Consider the following 15,182-nt stretch of genomic DNA (forward strand, 5'->3'; position numbering starts at 1 on the left):
TAGGTGCATTCATTTATCTAAAAAAACAACAACACTTGATACTATAAATCACAACATTTCAATCAACAAATTGAAACAATGTAGGAATTAGGGGGAGTGCACTAAAGTGGATGAAAAGTTACATCAAGGGTGTAAACAGGGCCGGCCTAAGGCAAAGCAAACTAATCAGCAGCTTAGGGCCCTAAGGCCACTAAGGGGCCCCCTGAGTGGAGCTGATTTTTATTTTTTTAGTATATCAAAAACACAGAATTTCACTATGAAGTGTTTTGTTTTTACAATGATATATATTTGATAATGTGTGTAGAAATCATTATTTTATTGATAAAAGGGGAAAAAAATTGTTCTTGGGGGGCACCTGGTGGCCGCGGTAGGTACTGCACGCTTCGCCGGTAATATGAGCTGCTGTGCTTTTTGCTGGAGTCCCGTGATCATTGAAAAAGAAATCAAGTCACCACTGTCCCCAACTGGACAGAAAGTCATTCCTGTCCTTATGGACACAACAATATCAAGATCTCAGGTTCTCCTCAGTTGGTCACCTACAAAACCTACACATTTAATATTTGGATCCTTTTCTATCTTCTAATCCTTGAAGGCAGTTTGTCTATTCATTTACATTATCTTAATTCACTCCAATGTTTAAGAATTAATTATATGTTTTTTAAAAGGAATTCTGGTTGACTGTGCTTTGCTAAATGTGTTTACTATATTGTTTTAAATTGATATAAAAAGTGCATTTCAGCACTTTTTATATCAATTTGAATGTATTGTCCTTTATAGTTATTAATGCAGCTCTACTGTTCCAAACTGAAAGCTTCTTCTAAGTCTTAGTGTCTGACATGCTGAGTCAGTTTAGCTCCATTCTGGTCATGGTTTCAATTTCACCATTCAGGGTCTGAAGGTTGTTTTCTGKGTCCACTTATCCTACATCGTCCCTTTCAATCTTCTCATTAAATGCCAGGGTTTAAGAGAAAATGTTAAACGAAAAGCTTTATTTTYATTTGCCAAACAACAAAAGTCTGATTTTTGCTTTTTTCAAGAGTCACATAATGTAGCAAATGATGCGTCTTTTTGGAAAACTCAATGGGGAAATAAGTTCTGGTTTTCTCACGGCTCAGAAAGATCAGCAGGGGTTAATATTTTAAAAAAACAACTTTAATGGTTCTGTTCTACACTCAGAAAGTGATTCTAATGGCCACTATATCATTTTAATCCTGACTGTCGTCAACAATATTGCCCTTCTTGCCAATGAAAATGAGTACCTGTAAAACTGACCTGTAAGTACAAAAGTAAAAAAAAAAGATTTTTTTACTTGATGGATTAGAATCTAGTTTTATACTCTGGTTATCAAAATACCCAAATGCTTTTAATGGGTGGAGATTTCAACGTTGCTTTGAACAGCTCTCTAGATCGATGGCCTCCRAGTGTTAATAATACTTATTTTATGAACTTGTCCTCTTTTATGCAAAAATTTAATCTCATAGATATATGGAGGRAAAAAACCCAGTTTCTAGAGATTACACCTGGTCTAATGAGCCTTAATGTCTCGCATAGATTACTGGTTAGTTTCTGATTGCTTAGATAACAATAACATCACTCCTAGAATATTAACATCACCTTTAACCAATCACAAAGCAATATCATTGATCGCCTCATTCTGTCCTAACATTACTCCCACATTCTAAAGTTCTTAGTGGAAACTTAACAATTCCATATTAAAACTGTGCTAGTAATTGATAAAGTCAAATTATTAATAAACCAGTTCAGGAAAAAAGCCTTAATTAATAACAATTTCTCTAGAAATTGGGAACTCCTTAAATTTTAAGTTACAAAATATTTTCGAGTTTGGTGCCTCTGTGTCTAAATCCAGGAGAGACGAAGAAACAAATGTCATATCCAGAATAACTGAAATTACTCAAATCTTACCTGAAAATTGAACTGAAAATGACTTAAAGGATTTAACCATTSAACAAAATAAATTAAATTAAATATACAGAAGGACAGCAGAGGGGCCTTTTGTGAGATCGAGAAAGAAATGGCTGGAGGAACAAAACACTTTGTATTTATTTCAGTTAGAAAGAACCGTGGTCGATTCAATTCAGTTCAAAACCTAATTATAATCTTTTTATGAGCAACATTGATACCTTTCAAATGGTTGAGTTTAATGAAATCTGAAAGTAATTGAGAGCAGATCACAAAGAGGTTTGGGGAAACTGGGAAACCTGGCCTGACTCCTGGCTTTAGATCCAATCTGGGAGACGAACCAGCATGAAGCTGGACTGAACAATTAGCATTTTATACATGGTTTGGATTGCAGCACTAAAGTAAGGGCCAAAACCTCATTTCTTTAATGTTTGAAAAATAAAATTATGTTCAATGGTGTCAAAGGCTTTATGGAAATCTAAAAATAATATAAGGCACAAATCATCATGGCACAAATCTGCAGTCAATCAGATCCAACACCAGCCTGATGTTGTTGGCTAAATGTCTTTGTGACATGAAACCATTTTGAGTTTCATCWATTATAAAGTTAAGAACACTTTTCATCCTCATCGCAAAAATTGGAGCTAGTATTTTATAGTCGTTATTAAGAAGGCAGATTGGCGCCAATTATCAATCAGAAGGGTCTTTTTTAGGTTTGGGAATTAATGTCAGCAGGCCTTGACTCAGAGGAAGAGTTTGGTTATGGATGCATCCTGCAAACAGCCGGTGGAGGAACGGGGCCAGTTGTTCTGCAAAGGTGATGCAGAACTCTGAAGTTATCAACTCCTGGAGGTTTGTTGAGTTTTAGGTGCTTGATGGCAGACAGGACTTCAGCAGGAGATGAGGGACGATCACAGATATTCCTTTGGTCATCAATAATTGACTTAGTTTCACTAAGATGTGCAAAGAAATGTTCAGATTCAGATTCATTATATCGTGATTCATACAACTCACTGTGAAAAGCAGAGCAATACTTTGCTGTTGTTCGGGGATCATCAGTGATAAAGTTGTTAGCCTCTCTGTCGCTAGGGGACCCAAAGTTGGGTCCTCGGCGCCGCAACAAGATCAATTAAAAACACATGCTATACATTTATCAATATGGGCATATTGCATATCCACATAAAGGGAAAAAGCTCTTTGTTGAGGATATTTTCTTCCTCAACAACACCCAGATTGAACACTAAGCAGATTGATAAAAAGAAACGCAATTAGACACTAACGAGGCTAACGAGGCACACCCGGTAAAAAACTCAACAATAAAAGAGCAAGGAGGCCCGATATACAAAAACTATCTATAAGAGTAAAGCCGAAGCTCTGCGGTTTCCAACAATACCAGAGTCACCACCCTAACAATATATTCCCTAACAATGAATAAAAGTGCCCTGACTGCATAAAATTCAAGGGTATTAACATAAGAAAGAGTACATGAAGGCTTCTAGGGGTAATAGTAGATGATAGAGTTTGCAATAAAGTATCAAGAAACAGCTCAATTATGATCAAACCACAATATTAACTGAATAATAAGTCACTCCAAATCTTGTATTGATTCAACCATGTCAAAATTTGTGTGGGGTAATAAATATAAATTGATAGTTGTAATCAACATAACAACTAGTAACTATTGCAAAAAACAATGTCATGTCTTCATCATCTTGCTCTGTGTATTTGTCAATACTGATAATGTTTTAGGTCCATATGCATGAGAGTCAGTTTGTAATAATTATGTTCATGTAATATAACCAGTTTGTTGGTTCTTTAGCACAGTATATTGAACAGGCATATGAGAACTTGTTCAAAATACAACAGGTATTCAGATGAATACAAGTTTTAATTTGTAATTAAAAATTTGTATTTAGTTACACATGTCATTATTGAGTCAGTAAGTAATATAGTTCATTAAATTGAGATAAGGGGTAAGATTTAAAAAGTGTTCATGTCTTCCTACTATTTTTCCAACAGAAAAGTGGTGAGCTAATTATTTTGTTCCGGTTTATGTAGCCTATGCACATGATTTCTCTTGTCCTACTGATTACTTGTTTAGAATAAATACATCAAGTGAATGAATGCTACAAAAATATATAAAAGAAAATTATATTAAACTAGAATATCATATCAACATTTTATTCTCTCTCTGTAAAAATGATTTTAGCAGTCTGGTTTACAGTTTTATTTTGGAAATATAAACAGCAATTTTTGTATTTTTATTTTGACTGATTAGCATGGTAAATTTTAGGGCAATTAGCTGCTGGCAATGTTACAGTATGTTTCTATAAATTTCACAATTTCTAACATTTTCACAATAAATTTCTGTGTTTTCTACATTTCACACCTGTAAAAATAATATGAAATTTAAGCTTCTTCAGTTATGGCGATTCAGTGTACTTTATAGGGTAATATAATATTGTCGGATATAACAGTCTGTAACTGCTGATAGTTTCAATTTTTACAGTAAATTTGACAGAAGTTATTTCACAATAAAAAAAGAAAAGGAAATCACAGCTCCCAAGATTTTTTACAGTCTTAGGGTCCTGAACTTGACTCAGTCTGTGTATTGTAGAGATCTCCCATGTGTATCTGTGTAAGTGTCCATATTCCAGTCCGGTAGGTGGCAGTAAATGGACCAGTCCGCCAATAAAATACAGAAGAAGATGTGCGCATGCGCTCCTCCCTCAGGACAGTAGGTCGCTCTAGTCAGTGACAGGTGAAACGAACCAAACCGGTCGTTGTGCCACGAACATGGCGACTTTCAGTAAATATCTAACAGCGAAAAACTCCTGCTTAGCAGGCGGTGGCTTGCTGCTTCTGTACCTGTTAAGACACCGAAGTCAAACGCGCAAAAAACACAGGTCAGTGGCTCTTTCTTAGATTGTTCGTGCTAACAATTTTGAGACAGCGACAGGCTGCTGAGACATTTCTCATGTGAACCTGTTCCGTGGGAGAAGGAACCTTTTTACGTTGGTTCTACACTAATCTACTCCATAGCTCATTCCACCAATATTACACCGTGTTAGCGCTTCACTGAAAAGGGATTATTTAGAAGGACTAAACTTGGCTGGGACTTCTCCCTCTGGTGTATCAGTGAAACTCCCATTGGCAGGTTAACTGAGATGTCACGAGAACTTGGCTTTAAACCGTCTCTGTTTTTGCTAGTTATAAGTCATTTGGAACTGGTCTTAAAATATTTTGACTCAAACTAGTATTTGGTTTAACTGGTGATGTAGGAGATGTGAGATAAATGCGCAGCTGCTGATTTATATTATTCTTTGTTTTTACGTCCGAGGTTAAATGCGGTAATACACATTTCCTTTTAACAATTTCTTTTTTTCACCTAGAATTTCAAGTTGAGGTAAGTTTTTAAAAATGTTCGGAACTGAATGAATGACTGATGGAGTTAAACCTGCATGAGTCTCCTGGAAGTAAATAATGAAACCCTGAAAGTTCAATAGGAAAAATGTCTGAATACCCTGTTCAAAAACCTGACCACAGCATATCTCCCAATCTGACTAACAGAGCTGGAACAGGTTAACCCTGAAGTATGAGCAAAAATCTCAGTGGTTTAATTGGAGAATTTAAAATGCCCATTTAAAATGTAGGAGTTTGCAAAGGGGGCTCCTTAAGAAGTCAGGTGATGTGCTCCTTCTACTAAAATATTCCACAATATGAGGGAAACGAGGAGATTACTTACCTAATGTGTACAAAGCATAAATATCATAAAATGTTTTTAAATTAGCTTGGACTTGGCCTTCATGGTTGTGCACCTAAACTGTGCCAGAAACAGTGTAAAACCATTTCATTGACACTTTTTAAAACACTGACGTTTTTTTTCTGACTTGTTCATCCATCCCTCCTTATGGAATCAAGGTTTGAGTTGACAGGTTCCTTACTGTCAACTAAGGAACCTGTCAGAATGAGAAGACAGCTCATTCTGATGATGTACGAGGTGGATCCCTTCAACATCTCCAAACAAACCTTATCCACCTCTGGCACCCTGGACCCTCAAGGCGGGGTTTGGCTGTTTAATGTCCTGTGGTGGACTTTCCTCCTAAACCCCCCTCAGAGAGTCATCTGACTCTGCCTCATAGTGACTGGATTATGGAGATCCTCAAAGTGCTCCTTCCACCCTCAACCAATTACAGCCTGGGATGTGCTGTGCTTTCCTTTTTTCCAAAGTGAAAAGAGCAATTTTTCTAAGATGGTTGAGAAAATGTTGCTTTTCTTTGCAACTTTACCTTTTCATTTTCCCAGTCTGTATCAGGAACTATTTTAACAAACAAGAATGGTTCCTCCCATTAATGTTTTCAGGAAAGCTGTATAATTGATTATGTTTTTTCATTTGTTCCCAGTCTGAAAGGAACTTCCCAACTGCTAGTGAACACAGAGGTAAGCCTCAGCAAGGCTCCCTTGGGGAAAAAGATGGATCACTACTAAGTCAGTTGTTTTGATTTGAAGCAAAGACAGATTCCTGAAACGTAAAAGTTCAGAACAGCACCAATAAAAAACAATACAATAGTTTCTGCTTGTGGAGAAACGTCATTTGAAGGAGGATTGGCTGGAAATGAAAGTGATGAATCCTTATTTTCAGTGGAAAATAATATGGTAGAATGTTTAATTGTTGCAACCCTAATAGAAATCGGAAGTCAGAGTCACTGCCACAACAATAAAAGCACATGGTGACATTACAGTGTTACTTTTTTCATTTCATTGATACAAAACAGGTTTGGTGATGATGTAGCCATTGCTGCTGAGGAAAGAACAACTTTTATGTAGGAAAATCAGATCAATGACCAGCAAACATGCCAGACCCCAATCCAGCTGGAAGTTATTGGTGACGCAGGTTCATTACAAGGCTTTATCCTGCACAGCTGATCTGGAATGGTTGAATATTAGAACCTAGTTTAAGGAATGCATGCCAATACTGAAGTCCTTAGATGCTTGTAACATTTTTTGCAACAAACAGAAACTATTGACTGAGGAGCCTCTGACATAGTCACCCATATTTTTGCTAGTAATTGTATGAATAGTGAAAATTTATCACTAAATATAATTTCTTATGTCTATTTAATATAGAAAGATGGAAAAAAAGACAAAACAGCTGTGGATAAGGTTTTCTTTCTTCGAATCCTTCGAATTCTTCGCATCATGGTGCCACGTGTTTTCTGCATGGAGGTTTGTTTCATCTGAATCCTGTGATATTAACCAAACATTTTCATACAAGCCATAATAAAATTTGCAAACAACCTGCAAGACAAAGTCTTGTCTTATCTGTGACCTCTGTAATACCTGCACCTATAGTACTTAAGGCAGATTATGTCCTTTTCTAAGTTTTCTTTTCAATGACTTTGTAATTGTTTTTTTAACCTAATAATTACATATAGCCCAGTGACTGCTGGACATAGGCACCAGCCCTCTTTGTGGCCCTGCACAGACGTCCTCATGGCTGTACAGAGAGCAATGCTCTTTGACCCAGAAACATTAGTTTCATAACTACTGTTGTAATGTTGTTATCTGAACTCTAAGGTAGATCCTACGTGAGCCAAAGTCTGGAAGATAAAGGACGTTTGAAATGCATACGTGAACACTCACTCTTCTCCTATTTTGTCACCACAGACTGCTTACCTTCTGCTCATTGCCTCCATGTTGGTGGCCAGGACCTATTGTGACGTGTGGATGATCCAAAACGGTACCATGATTGAAAGGTTAGCATGTCAATACTAAAACAAATATAAAATATCAGTCTTGATGCATGGGGGAGATTTAGTTGAAAGGAAAATGCTGATGTAGCTGGGAAAAGAACCTGGGAATTTATGTACGACATCTGGACTGTAGGAAGAAGCCAGGCACTTTGTAGGTGAGCAGAAAGATCTAAAGATCATCAGGCAACCAATGCAGAGAAACTTAGACTGGTAAAATGTCGACTCTTTTCTCCACGGTACTATGGTTGTCTAAGCAGTCTCAAGATCTCTTGCAAAAAGCGCAGGTTTGATTTGTGCCCAACTTGGAAAAAAAGAGAACGATGTCATCCCAAGATTTTGCCAGTTTAGAAGCTAAACTGCCAAGCTCATCAGGAAATCTGATTGAGCTAGTGGTTCCAAAGAGGACAATATGTTTCATGTTGAAGAAACTGATGGACCACAGAGTTCTTCATGCCCTCAAGCCATGTGATAATGTCATCCTGCCAGGACTAGTCATAACATGGAGATGAGAGTTGAGTATTGTCAGTTAAAAGAGACTTCTTTTAATGATTAGACCAAGAGGGAAGCATGTACACATAACATGATGCCCCAATAACAAATCATAGCTGTTAAAGAAGAGTCGATTCCCAGGCTGACCGAGATAAAATTATGTTTGATTTCTGATGTGAGCCAGTCTAGTGCTAAAAATCTTCATGAACAGATGTATTAAATAGATTAGAAAAAAACATATTTTTCCCCCTATGTCTACATATTGCCTTCTTCCTATAGCCATTTGCTTATCTCTGCATGTTCTCATTTCCAGTGCCATCATTGGGCGCTCAACTAAAGACTTCAAGATCTTCTTGTTCAGCTTTATTAAATTCATGCCAGTTGTAAGTTTGTTTTGAAACCTTTTTTCTCTTATTTGTCTTAAAGTTTGATGTAAAATGGCTGCACTCACTACGTTTTGTATGTTTATTACTAGTAATTGTTGGAAGGTTTTTTCCTTTTTATCTAGTTCAGTGTTTCTCAACCTTTTTCAGCCCAGCGCCCCCCCAGCCTTTATCCAGGTCCCTCACCGCCCCCACCAAAGAATTTGTAGGCTACTTTACACTGACCATTTTTTATCATTAATATTACTATCACTATTGTAGATGTTTTGATTTTTATTCTTGTTTCTGTATTTATCATTAAAAATAATTTCCCAGAGAACAAAAGAGCCCTGGGAATAGAAAATATTTTCACAGGTGTCCATGAAAAATGTAATGAACATTCAACTTAAAATTGGTAGGTCTAACAGCAGCCAGTCAGAGTGGAGAATATATTCTTATTCTTTGCCATTTTCTAGTTGTTAAATATTCCACAAATGAGCAGATAAAAGTTGTACAACATGCCAGTTTAAACTTTGAACTATTTGCAAACGACTGAGCTCTGCAACATTAAAACATGGATAGAACTGTAACTACATTAATCATAGCTCTTCTTCTCTTCAGTGTTTCTGTGAGGTTCTGGTGGTGCAGCTCTGTGCTGCCTTCAGGAGAATGGGACATCAGAGTATCATCCATAAAATTTCACCCACATGGCATTTACTGTGTAAACCAGAGCTTTCAGTGGAAAAACTAAAGTTCCAGATCCTTTTAATGCCATATAAATATGAGACAGAAACATGGATTATATCTTTATATAGACCTGTCTATTGATTATAGATTAATAGTTTTACTGGACAGAAATTACAAAGAACAAATCTGGTTCTTAATCAAATCCTAATGAGTCAAATTGAAAGTGTCATGGAGTCATCAGCCTCATGACATTAACACTGACATGAAAAATGATATTGAAGAAATAAATATATCAAATCTAATTAAAAACATAAAAGTGATAAGTTCTTTACTGTTATGCTCTGTAAGATATATTTATTCTCAGTACTAGATGTGGTCTCAACAAACCCATGGCACTTCAACAATATTATTTGACCTTTTATGTGGAAATAGTCTCTGTTTATTCTTGCCATACAGTCTCTGTATTAATTATTGCTCGAAAGGTCTTGCCATACCAGTTTATTCCTCTGTATTTACTTTAGTTTCTTAGTTTATTCTTGCATTTTGTTCTTCATTCATTTCCATTTAGTTTTATTTGATTAGTTTTATCCTCTCTTGGTTTATTGCTATGTCCACTTTAGTTTCTTTGCTGTTGATAGATTTATTTTATAGTTCATTGACCATCAGTAATCTTCACTCATCACCTGCTGCGCTGCCTCATCGTCATGTTTCACATCATGTGTTGATTTTTCACTGTTCAGCGTCGGATTCTCTGTTTTTATGCTTCGTTTTATGTCCCGTTTCTCCTGTTTCAGAGTTTTGCGCAATGTGAACATCTTTTTTTTTTTAACCCCCTAAGGTGCAGGGCTGGCGGGAAGCGTATCGATGGGGAAAAGGCAGACTGACATAAACCTTTTAAAACAACGGAAACAATTTCTGCATTCTGATTATTGAAATTTAAAAGTGCTGTGTTGTTCTATCACCCCGGTTTCATACCGGACCACTTACAGCAGCGGTGTCAACGCTATACAATGAACGCTCTCTATCGTGGTATCACCCATGGAGGGATTTGTTTATTTAAATGGGTAAATTTTTCAGAGGGATACAAAGTGAGGGTATTGTGATTTTATACATGTTTATAAGAGCGATTTTCTGCTGTCCTTCCATGGAAGTGGGCAACTTCCATGGAAGCACTTTTTAATATAAGTTGCTGCTTTGACATGATCACACAACTGCCAAAACATATGTACAAAAGTACCAGACAAAGTGAATCACAGCAACGTCATTAGCCGGTGTAACCAGCTGTTGGTAGCTGGTAGCTTTACCTGATGCGGTAAAGCTACCAGTAGCAGGAGAACGGAGCTGCGCCAAGAAGCTAACAGAAGCTACAAACACTGAATAGAAGAAGAGCTGCCATCGATACAGTTGCAGCCAAGTATGATTTAATGTTACACAATACAGTTTTACCAAGTTGCTCAAAGTATAAACTGGCATTGTTGTGCATTTAAGGTGTAAAGTTTACCTTTGACCAAACGCCCCCCAAAGGCATCCCAGCGCCCCCCTTTTGTAAAAATGTCCRCCAGCGCCCCCTGCCGTCCTCTGAACGCCCCCTGGGGGGCGGTACCGCCCACGTTGAGAACCGCTACTCTAGAGAGAAGTTTATATAAAACTTCTCATTATTAAGAACTTCTGAATAATGCCTAATAATGTAGGCATTATTATTATGTTAATAGATCATTAATAATCAAAATTAGCAGACTTTGACCCCGGTGTGTGCCAGTAAAGTTCACACTTTAGCTTAACTCTAACATTAAATCTGAATTATGCCACAAGATTTTTGAGTATTACAAATTGTGGTTGAAAAATATCCAATAAATTCACCCAAGTTTTGCTCTTTAGCATCATTGTGGTTGTAGGTTGTAAAACGGTTAAAAAATCAACCCCGGGAAAAAAAAGCTGCTCAAATAAACCGTTGTCAACCTAAAGTTATTATATAATAATTCCTGCTGCTGATGAATGAATTTAAACTTCTCTCTAGACTCAAAAAGTGTAATCACTTGTATTTTTTATTTATCTCCTCATTACATTTTACGGTAGTGGCCTTTAGTCATAAATGGTGTGATAAGATGGTGGAAGACATGCTGCAAATGCCCCTTGGTCAGGAATCAAATCCAGAGATTTAAGGCTATAGCCTCTGTATGTGGTATCTTTTATGCTTTGTATGTTTTTACCTTTGTCTATGTATTTTACATTGTTTTTGAATGTTTGAAATGCTTGGCTGCAAAACAAATTTCCCCCATTGGGGGACAAGCAGGATACTGAACTGAACTGGCACCTGGTTCAAATGTTTTTTGTAGAACTACCATTACTCTGTGTCAGTTGGGGGTTATGTATCTGAGTGAAGATCAGATACTACATTCTGTTTTAACATATTGTTAAACTAAACAAAAACCTTTTTGCAAAATTGAGCAAGTCCATTTTTTGGTATCCATCAACCATTTATGATGTGAATCTTCAAAATCTGCATAATAAAATGTTGACAGAACATGGTTTGGCCACAATGAGTTTCAGTCTTTTCAGGTCTTAGGAGACTTGCTTACTCAGTGTTCCAAGAACTAAACAAGGTTAGAGAATTTAGTTTCTGTGTTCCTCTGCTCTGGAACAAACAACCTAAAAAGCCTGAGATACGTAGAAACTATTGGAAGTATACAAATATCCTTGCCTTGCCTAATGATGTATGATTGGGTCATTACAGATAGCTCTGGTGAACAACTTCTTGAAGTTGGGCCTAAATGAGCTAAAGTTGAGGTTCCGTGAGAGGCTCACAAAGAAGCTGTATGACCAGTACTTGCAGTAAGTCCAGCACTTTTTAATGTCATTTTTTTAAGTGAGCGTTTTAATTCTAGCATGTTGTGCTTTGAAACATAGGCGTTCTCACATGCACATATTTTTGTAGGCATATTAGTTTTATATAGTAAAGTTCAACCCACTCATTTTCACAAATTGCCTCTCAGTTAGCTAGTAGTGGTAATTGAAAAAGTTGAAGTGGTTCTGGTAAGTTTATGTGCAAAAAAAAACAAGAGAGGAGTTATATCACTTTGTTGTTCTCAGTTGGAGTTGAATAACCAAAGTAACCAAAAGCACCATTAACATACATATCTGCAAGGTTATGGAATGTGAGCAGGGTTATGTGTGTGTGAACATACACTATATAGAGCTTTGGAACCTGTGTGATGTTTACGCCTTGCTTAGTCGCTTGGCGCCATCTTTGTTGGCCACAGACCAAAACAAACTAGTCAGAACACTGGTGTTTTCTTTGTATGATTATATAATTGTTTACTTTAATCATATAAAATATTTATTTAAAAATATAATCTTTCATTACGTGTATGTTTATTACCTGAAATATTTTAAATATCAAATTTTTACTTAAAATGTGATTCATTTCTGCACCTGTTTAAGTGAAGTGCTTGAATCAAACGTTTCATGAATGTTTACCACATTAAATTATTAAATGAGAGAAAACAGCCACTTCCAACTGTATTTCAACACAAATGGTTCCTGTTCCTCTTCAAAGTCTGCAGCCTTGCTGAGCTCCTCTCCTGGGTTTCTTCCTCCTCAGCCTCTCCAACTTGCTCCTCTTCTGTTGCCTCCGCTACTGTATTTTCATTATTTACCTCTTCTGGGGTAAATAATGAAAACAGTCTCAGTAACTTGTTGATCCACCATGGTTTTGCTGTATCGCCTCTTTAATTGACGGCCATTTCGGTCCGCTGTTGTGCTGTTTGCCTCACAGGGACCCATATTCAGCAATGAACCCAGTCTGGATTGAGCTCATCCATTTCATACGTCTGTTTGCCTTTAAGAGGACAAATCAGAACACACATCAGTATTAATGCTGTAAATTTGATAACACAAGAAAACTTAAATAGTTCACAACAATGTAATAACGATGTCCACTGACAAAACTCGGACTGTGCTACATAAACAATATTAGCCCGACCTAAACAAGGTTGACCCAATTAAATGAACTCAACATTTAATTGGGTCAACAGAAACTGAACATGAGTACACTCGGACAAAATCATAGCAAAAAAATATGACACACCAACAACAAAGCAAATTTAGACACTCACCAGAATGGAAATGTCTGGAGGAAACTTGTAGGCATCTGGGGATGTTGGAGAACGTAATGTCAGGACGTCTCAACCGCTGATAGCAGGACATTAGGTTTCTTTTCTTTAGCTCCGATAGCTTAGCCTCCTCGCGTTGTTTCCAAGCAGGAAAATAGTGAAACAAAAGTCAGTTTTCCATCTTTTTACCGTTTCAGTCGTGTGATCGGACATTACATCCAATAACGCAGGAAGTTTGTACCATAGCTAAATTATATGAAGTAACTTGGATTCAAAAAATCTGCGAGAATGTTGTTTTTGTAGGGTATGTTTATGGCCCACAAAGATGGTGCTGATATCCCTTCGTCTACAGCAGTGACGTCACATTCCAAAGCTCTTTTGCCAAAAGTATTTGCTCACCCATCCAAATGATCAGAATCAGGTGTTCCAATCACTTCCGTGGCCACAGGTGTATAAAATTAAGCACCTAGACATGCTGACGGTTTTTACAAACATCTGTGAAAGAATGAATTCCAGCTTGGAACTGTGATAGGATGCCACCTGTGCAACAAATCAAGTTGTGAAATGTCTTCACTACTAATTATTCCACAGTCAACTGTCAGCTGTATTATAACAACATGGAAGTGTTTGGTAATGACAGCAACTCAGTCAAGAAGTGGTAGGCCAAGTAAACTGACAGTCAGCGGATCCTGAAGCGCACAGTGTGAAGAGGTCACCAACTTTCTTCAGTCAATCACTACGGACCTTCAAACATCATGTGGCCTTCAGATTAGCTCAAGAACAGTGTGCAGAGAGCATCTTTCAATGCTGGGTTATTCTAGCATTGAAGATGGGATGCTCTCCCTCTATTTCTTAAAGAAATTCAGCCTACCATCAAAAATAGCCAATGAGTAGAGATCGGACTGCCAGGACGTAAAGTTGTCCAGAAAGGACATAAACACATACTTACACATTTTGACATTTATTCATCTCATAAACATCACATACTTTACAATTTGCGTAGTATATATGTCAAAGTAATGTGAATTGACCCTGCTGGCATTCAATAGTTTTTAAGAGATTTGCATAAGGTGTTTCAATTCAAAAGAAAAAAGAATTATAATTCAGTGTGTCTGCTGATGTTAAAATGTAACTGTTCTCTCCCTCTTCAGAGGTTTCACTTACTACAAAATGGGAAACTTGGACAACCGAATTGCCAATGCAGACCAGTTACTGACACAAGATGTGGAGAGGTTCTGCAACAGTGTAGTGGATCTATACTCCAACCTCAGCAAGGTATGCTCTTGTACCATACATATGCCGATTTTAGAAGAAATAATGCAGCATGTTGCCAGCAGTCTGTAGACTAAATCAGAGAACACCACACCCAGCCGTACATATTGTAACTTCTAGACAAGTCGTCCCCAAACTTTTTTCTGTGAGGGCCACATAACTTTTCCCTTCTATGGTGGGGGGCCGGAGTCAGTTTGTAACAGAAAAAGTGTTACACGTTTATTGCCTGCGCTGGCGGAAATTGTTGACGGGGAAGGGGAGCGCGTTTCTCTATTGATTTTTACCCAGAAAGCACATGGGCAAAAACTGTTAGTGAAACGGTCACTGGGACTGACTAATATATATCCCATTGAGGGAAAGTAACTTTAACATATGAATTCCTCATATGTTAACATAATGGCTCGTTTTGAAGTATAAGTTGCTACTTGCAGGCATTGCTTTGAAGAACTCGACCTGGAATGTGACGTTCATAACAAGCACGTGTGTTTATCTGCTAGCAAACAACCGTACTGATTAAATAACATAAAAGTTAAGCAGTTCCCTAAAAGTCCAACACATGGCAACAATGCGCCATGCAAAACAAAACA

The 15,182-nt window shown here is 37.3% G+C and overlaps 1 protein-coding gene across 1 annotated transcript in view; it reads left to right on the forward strand.

Annotated features, from left to right (window-relative positions):
* Positions 1–4,635: 4,635 nt before the first annotated feature.
* The window catches only part of abcd3a (ATP-binding cassette, sub-family D (ALD), member 3a), a 51,317-nt gene continuing 40,770 nt past the window's right edge, over positions 4,636–15,182 (forward strand). The window contains exons 1-7 of the mRNA XM_008438246.2: positions 4,636–4,826; positions 6,324–6,360; positions 7,048–7,146; positions 7,588–7,676; positions 8,476–8,545; positions 11,946–12,043; positions 14,475–14,598. Coding sequence (XP_008436468.1) covers positions 4,717–4,826; positions 6,324–6,360; positions 7,048–7,146; positions 7,588–7,676; positions 8,476–8,545; positions 11,946–12,043; positions 14,475–14,598 — 627 coding nt within the window. The 5' untranslated portion in view covers positions 4,636–4,716. The remainder of the gene's footprint in view (positions 4,827–6,323; positions 6,361–7,047; positions 7,147–7,587; positions 7,677–8,475; positions 8,546–11,945; positions 12,044–14,474; positions 14,599–15,182) is intronic.

This window comes from Poecilia reticulata, linkage group LG20 (genome assembly GCF_000633615.1).
Source record: "Poecilia reticulata strain Guanapo linkage group LG20, Guppy_female_1.0+MT, whole genome shotgun sequence".
Classification (NCBI taxonomy): domain Eukaryota; kingdom Metazoa; phylum Chordata; class Actinopteri; order Cyprinodontiformes; family Poeciliidae; genus Poecilia; species Poecilia reticulata.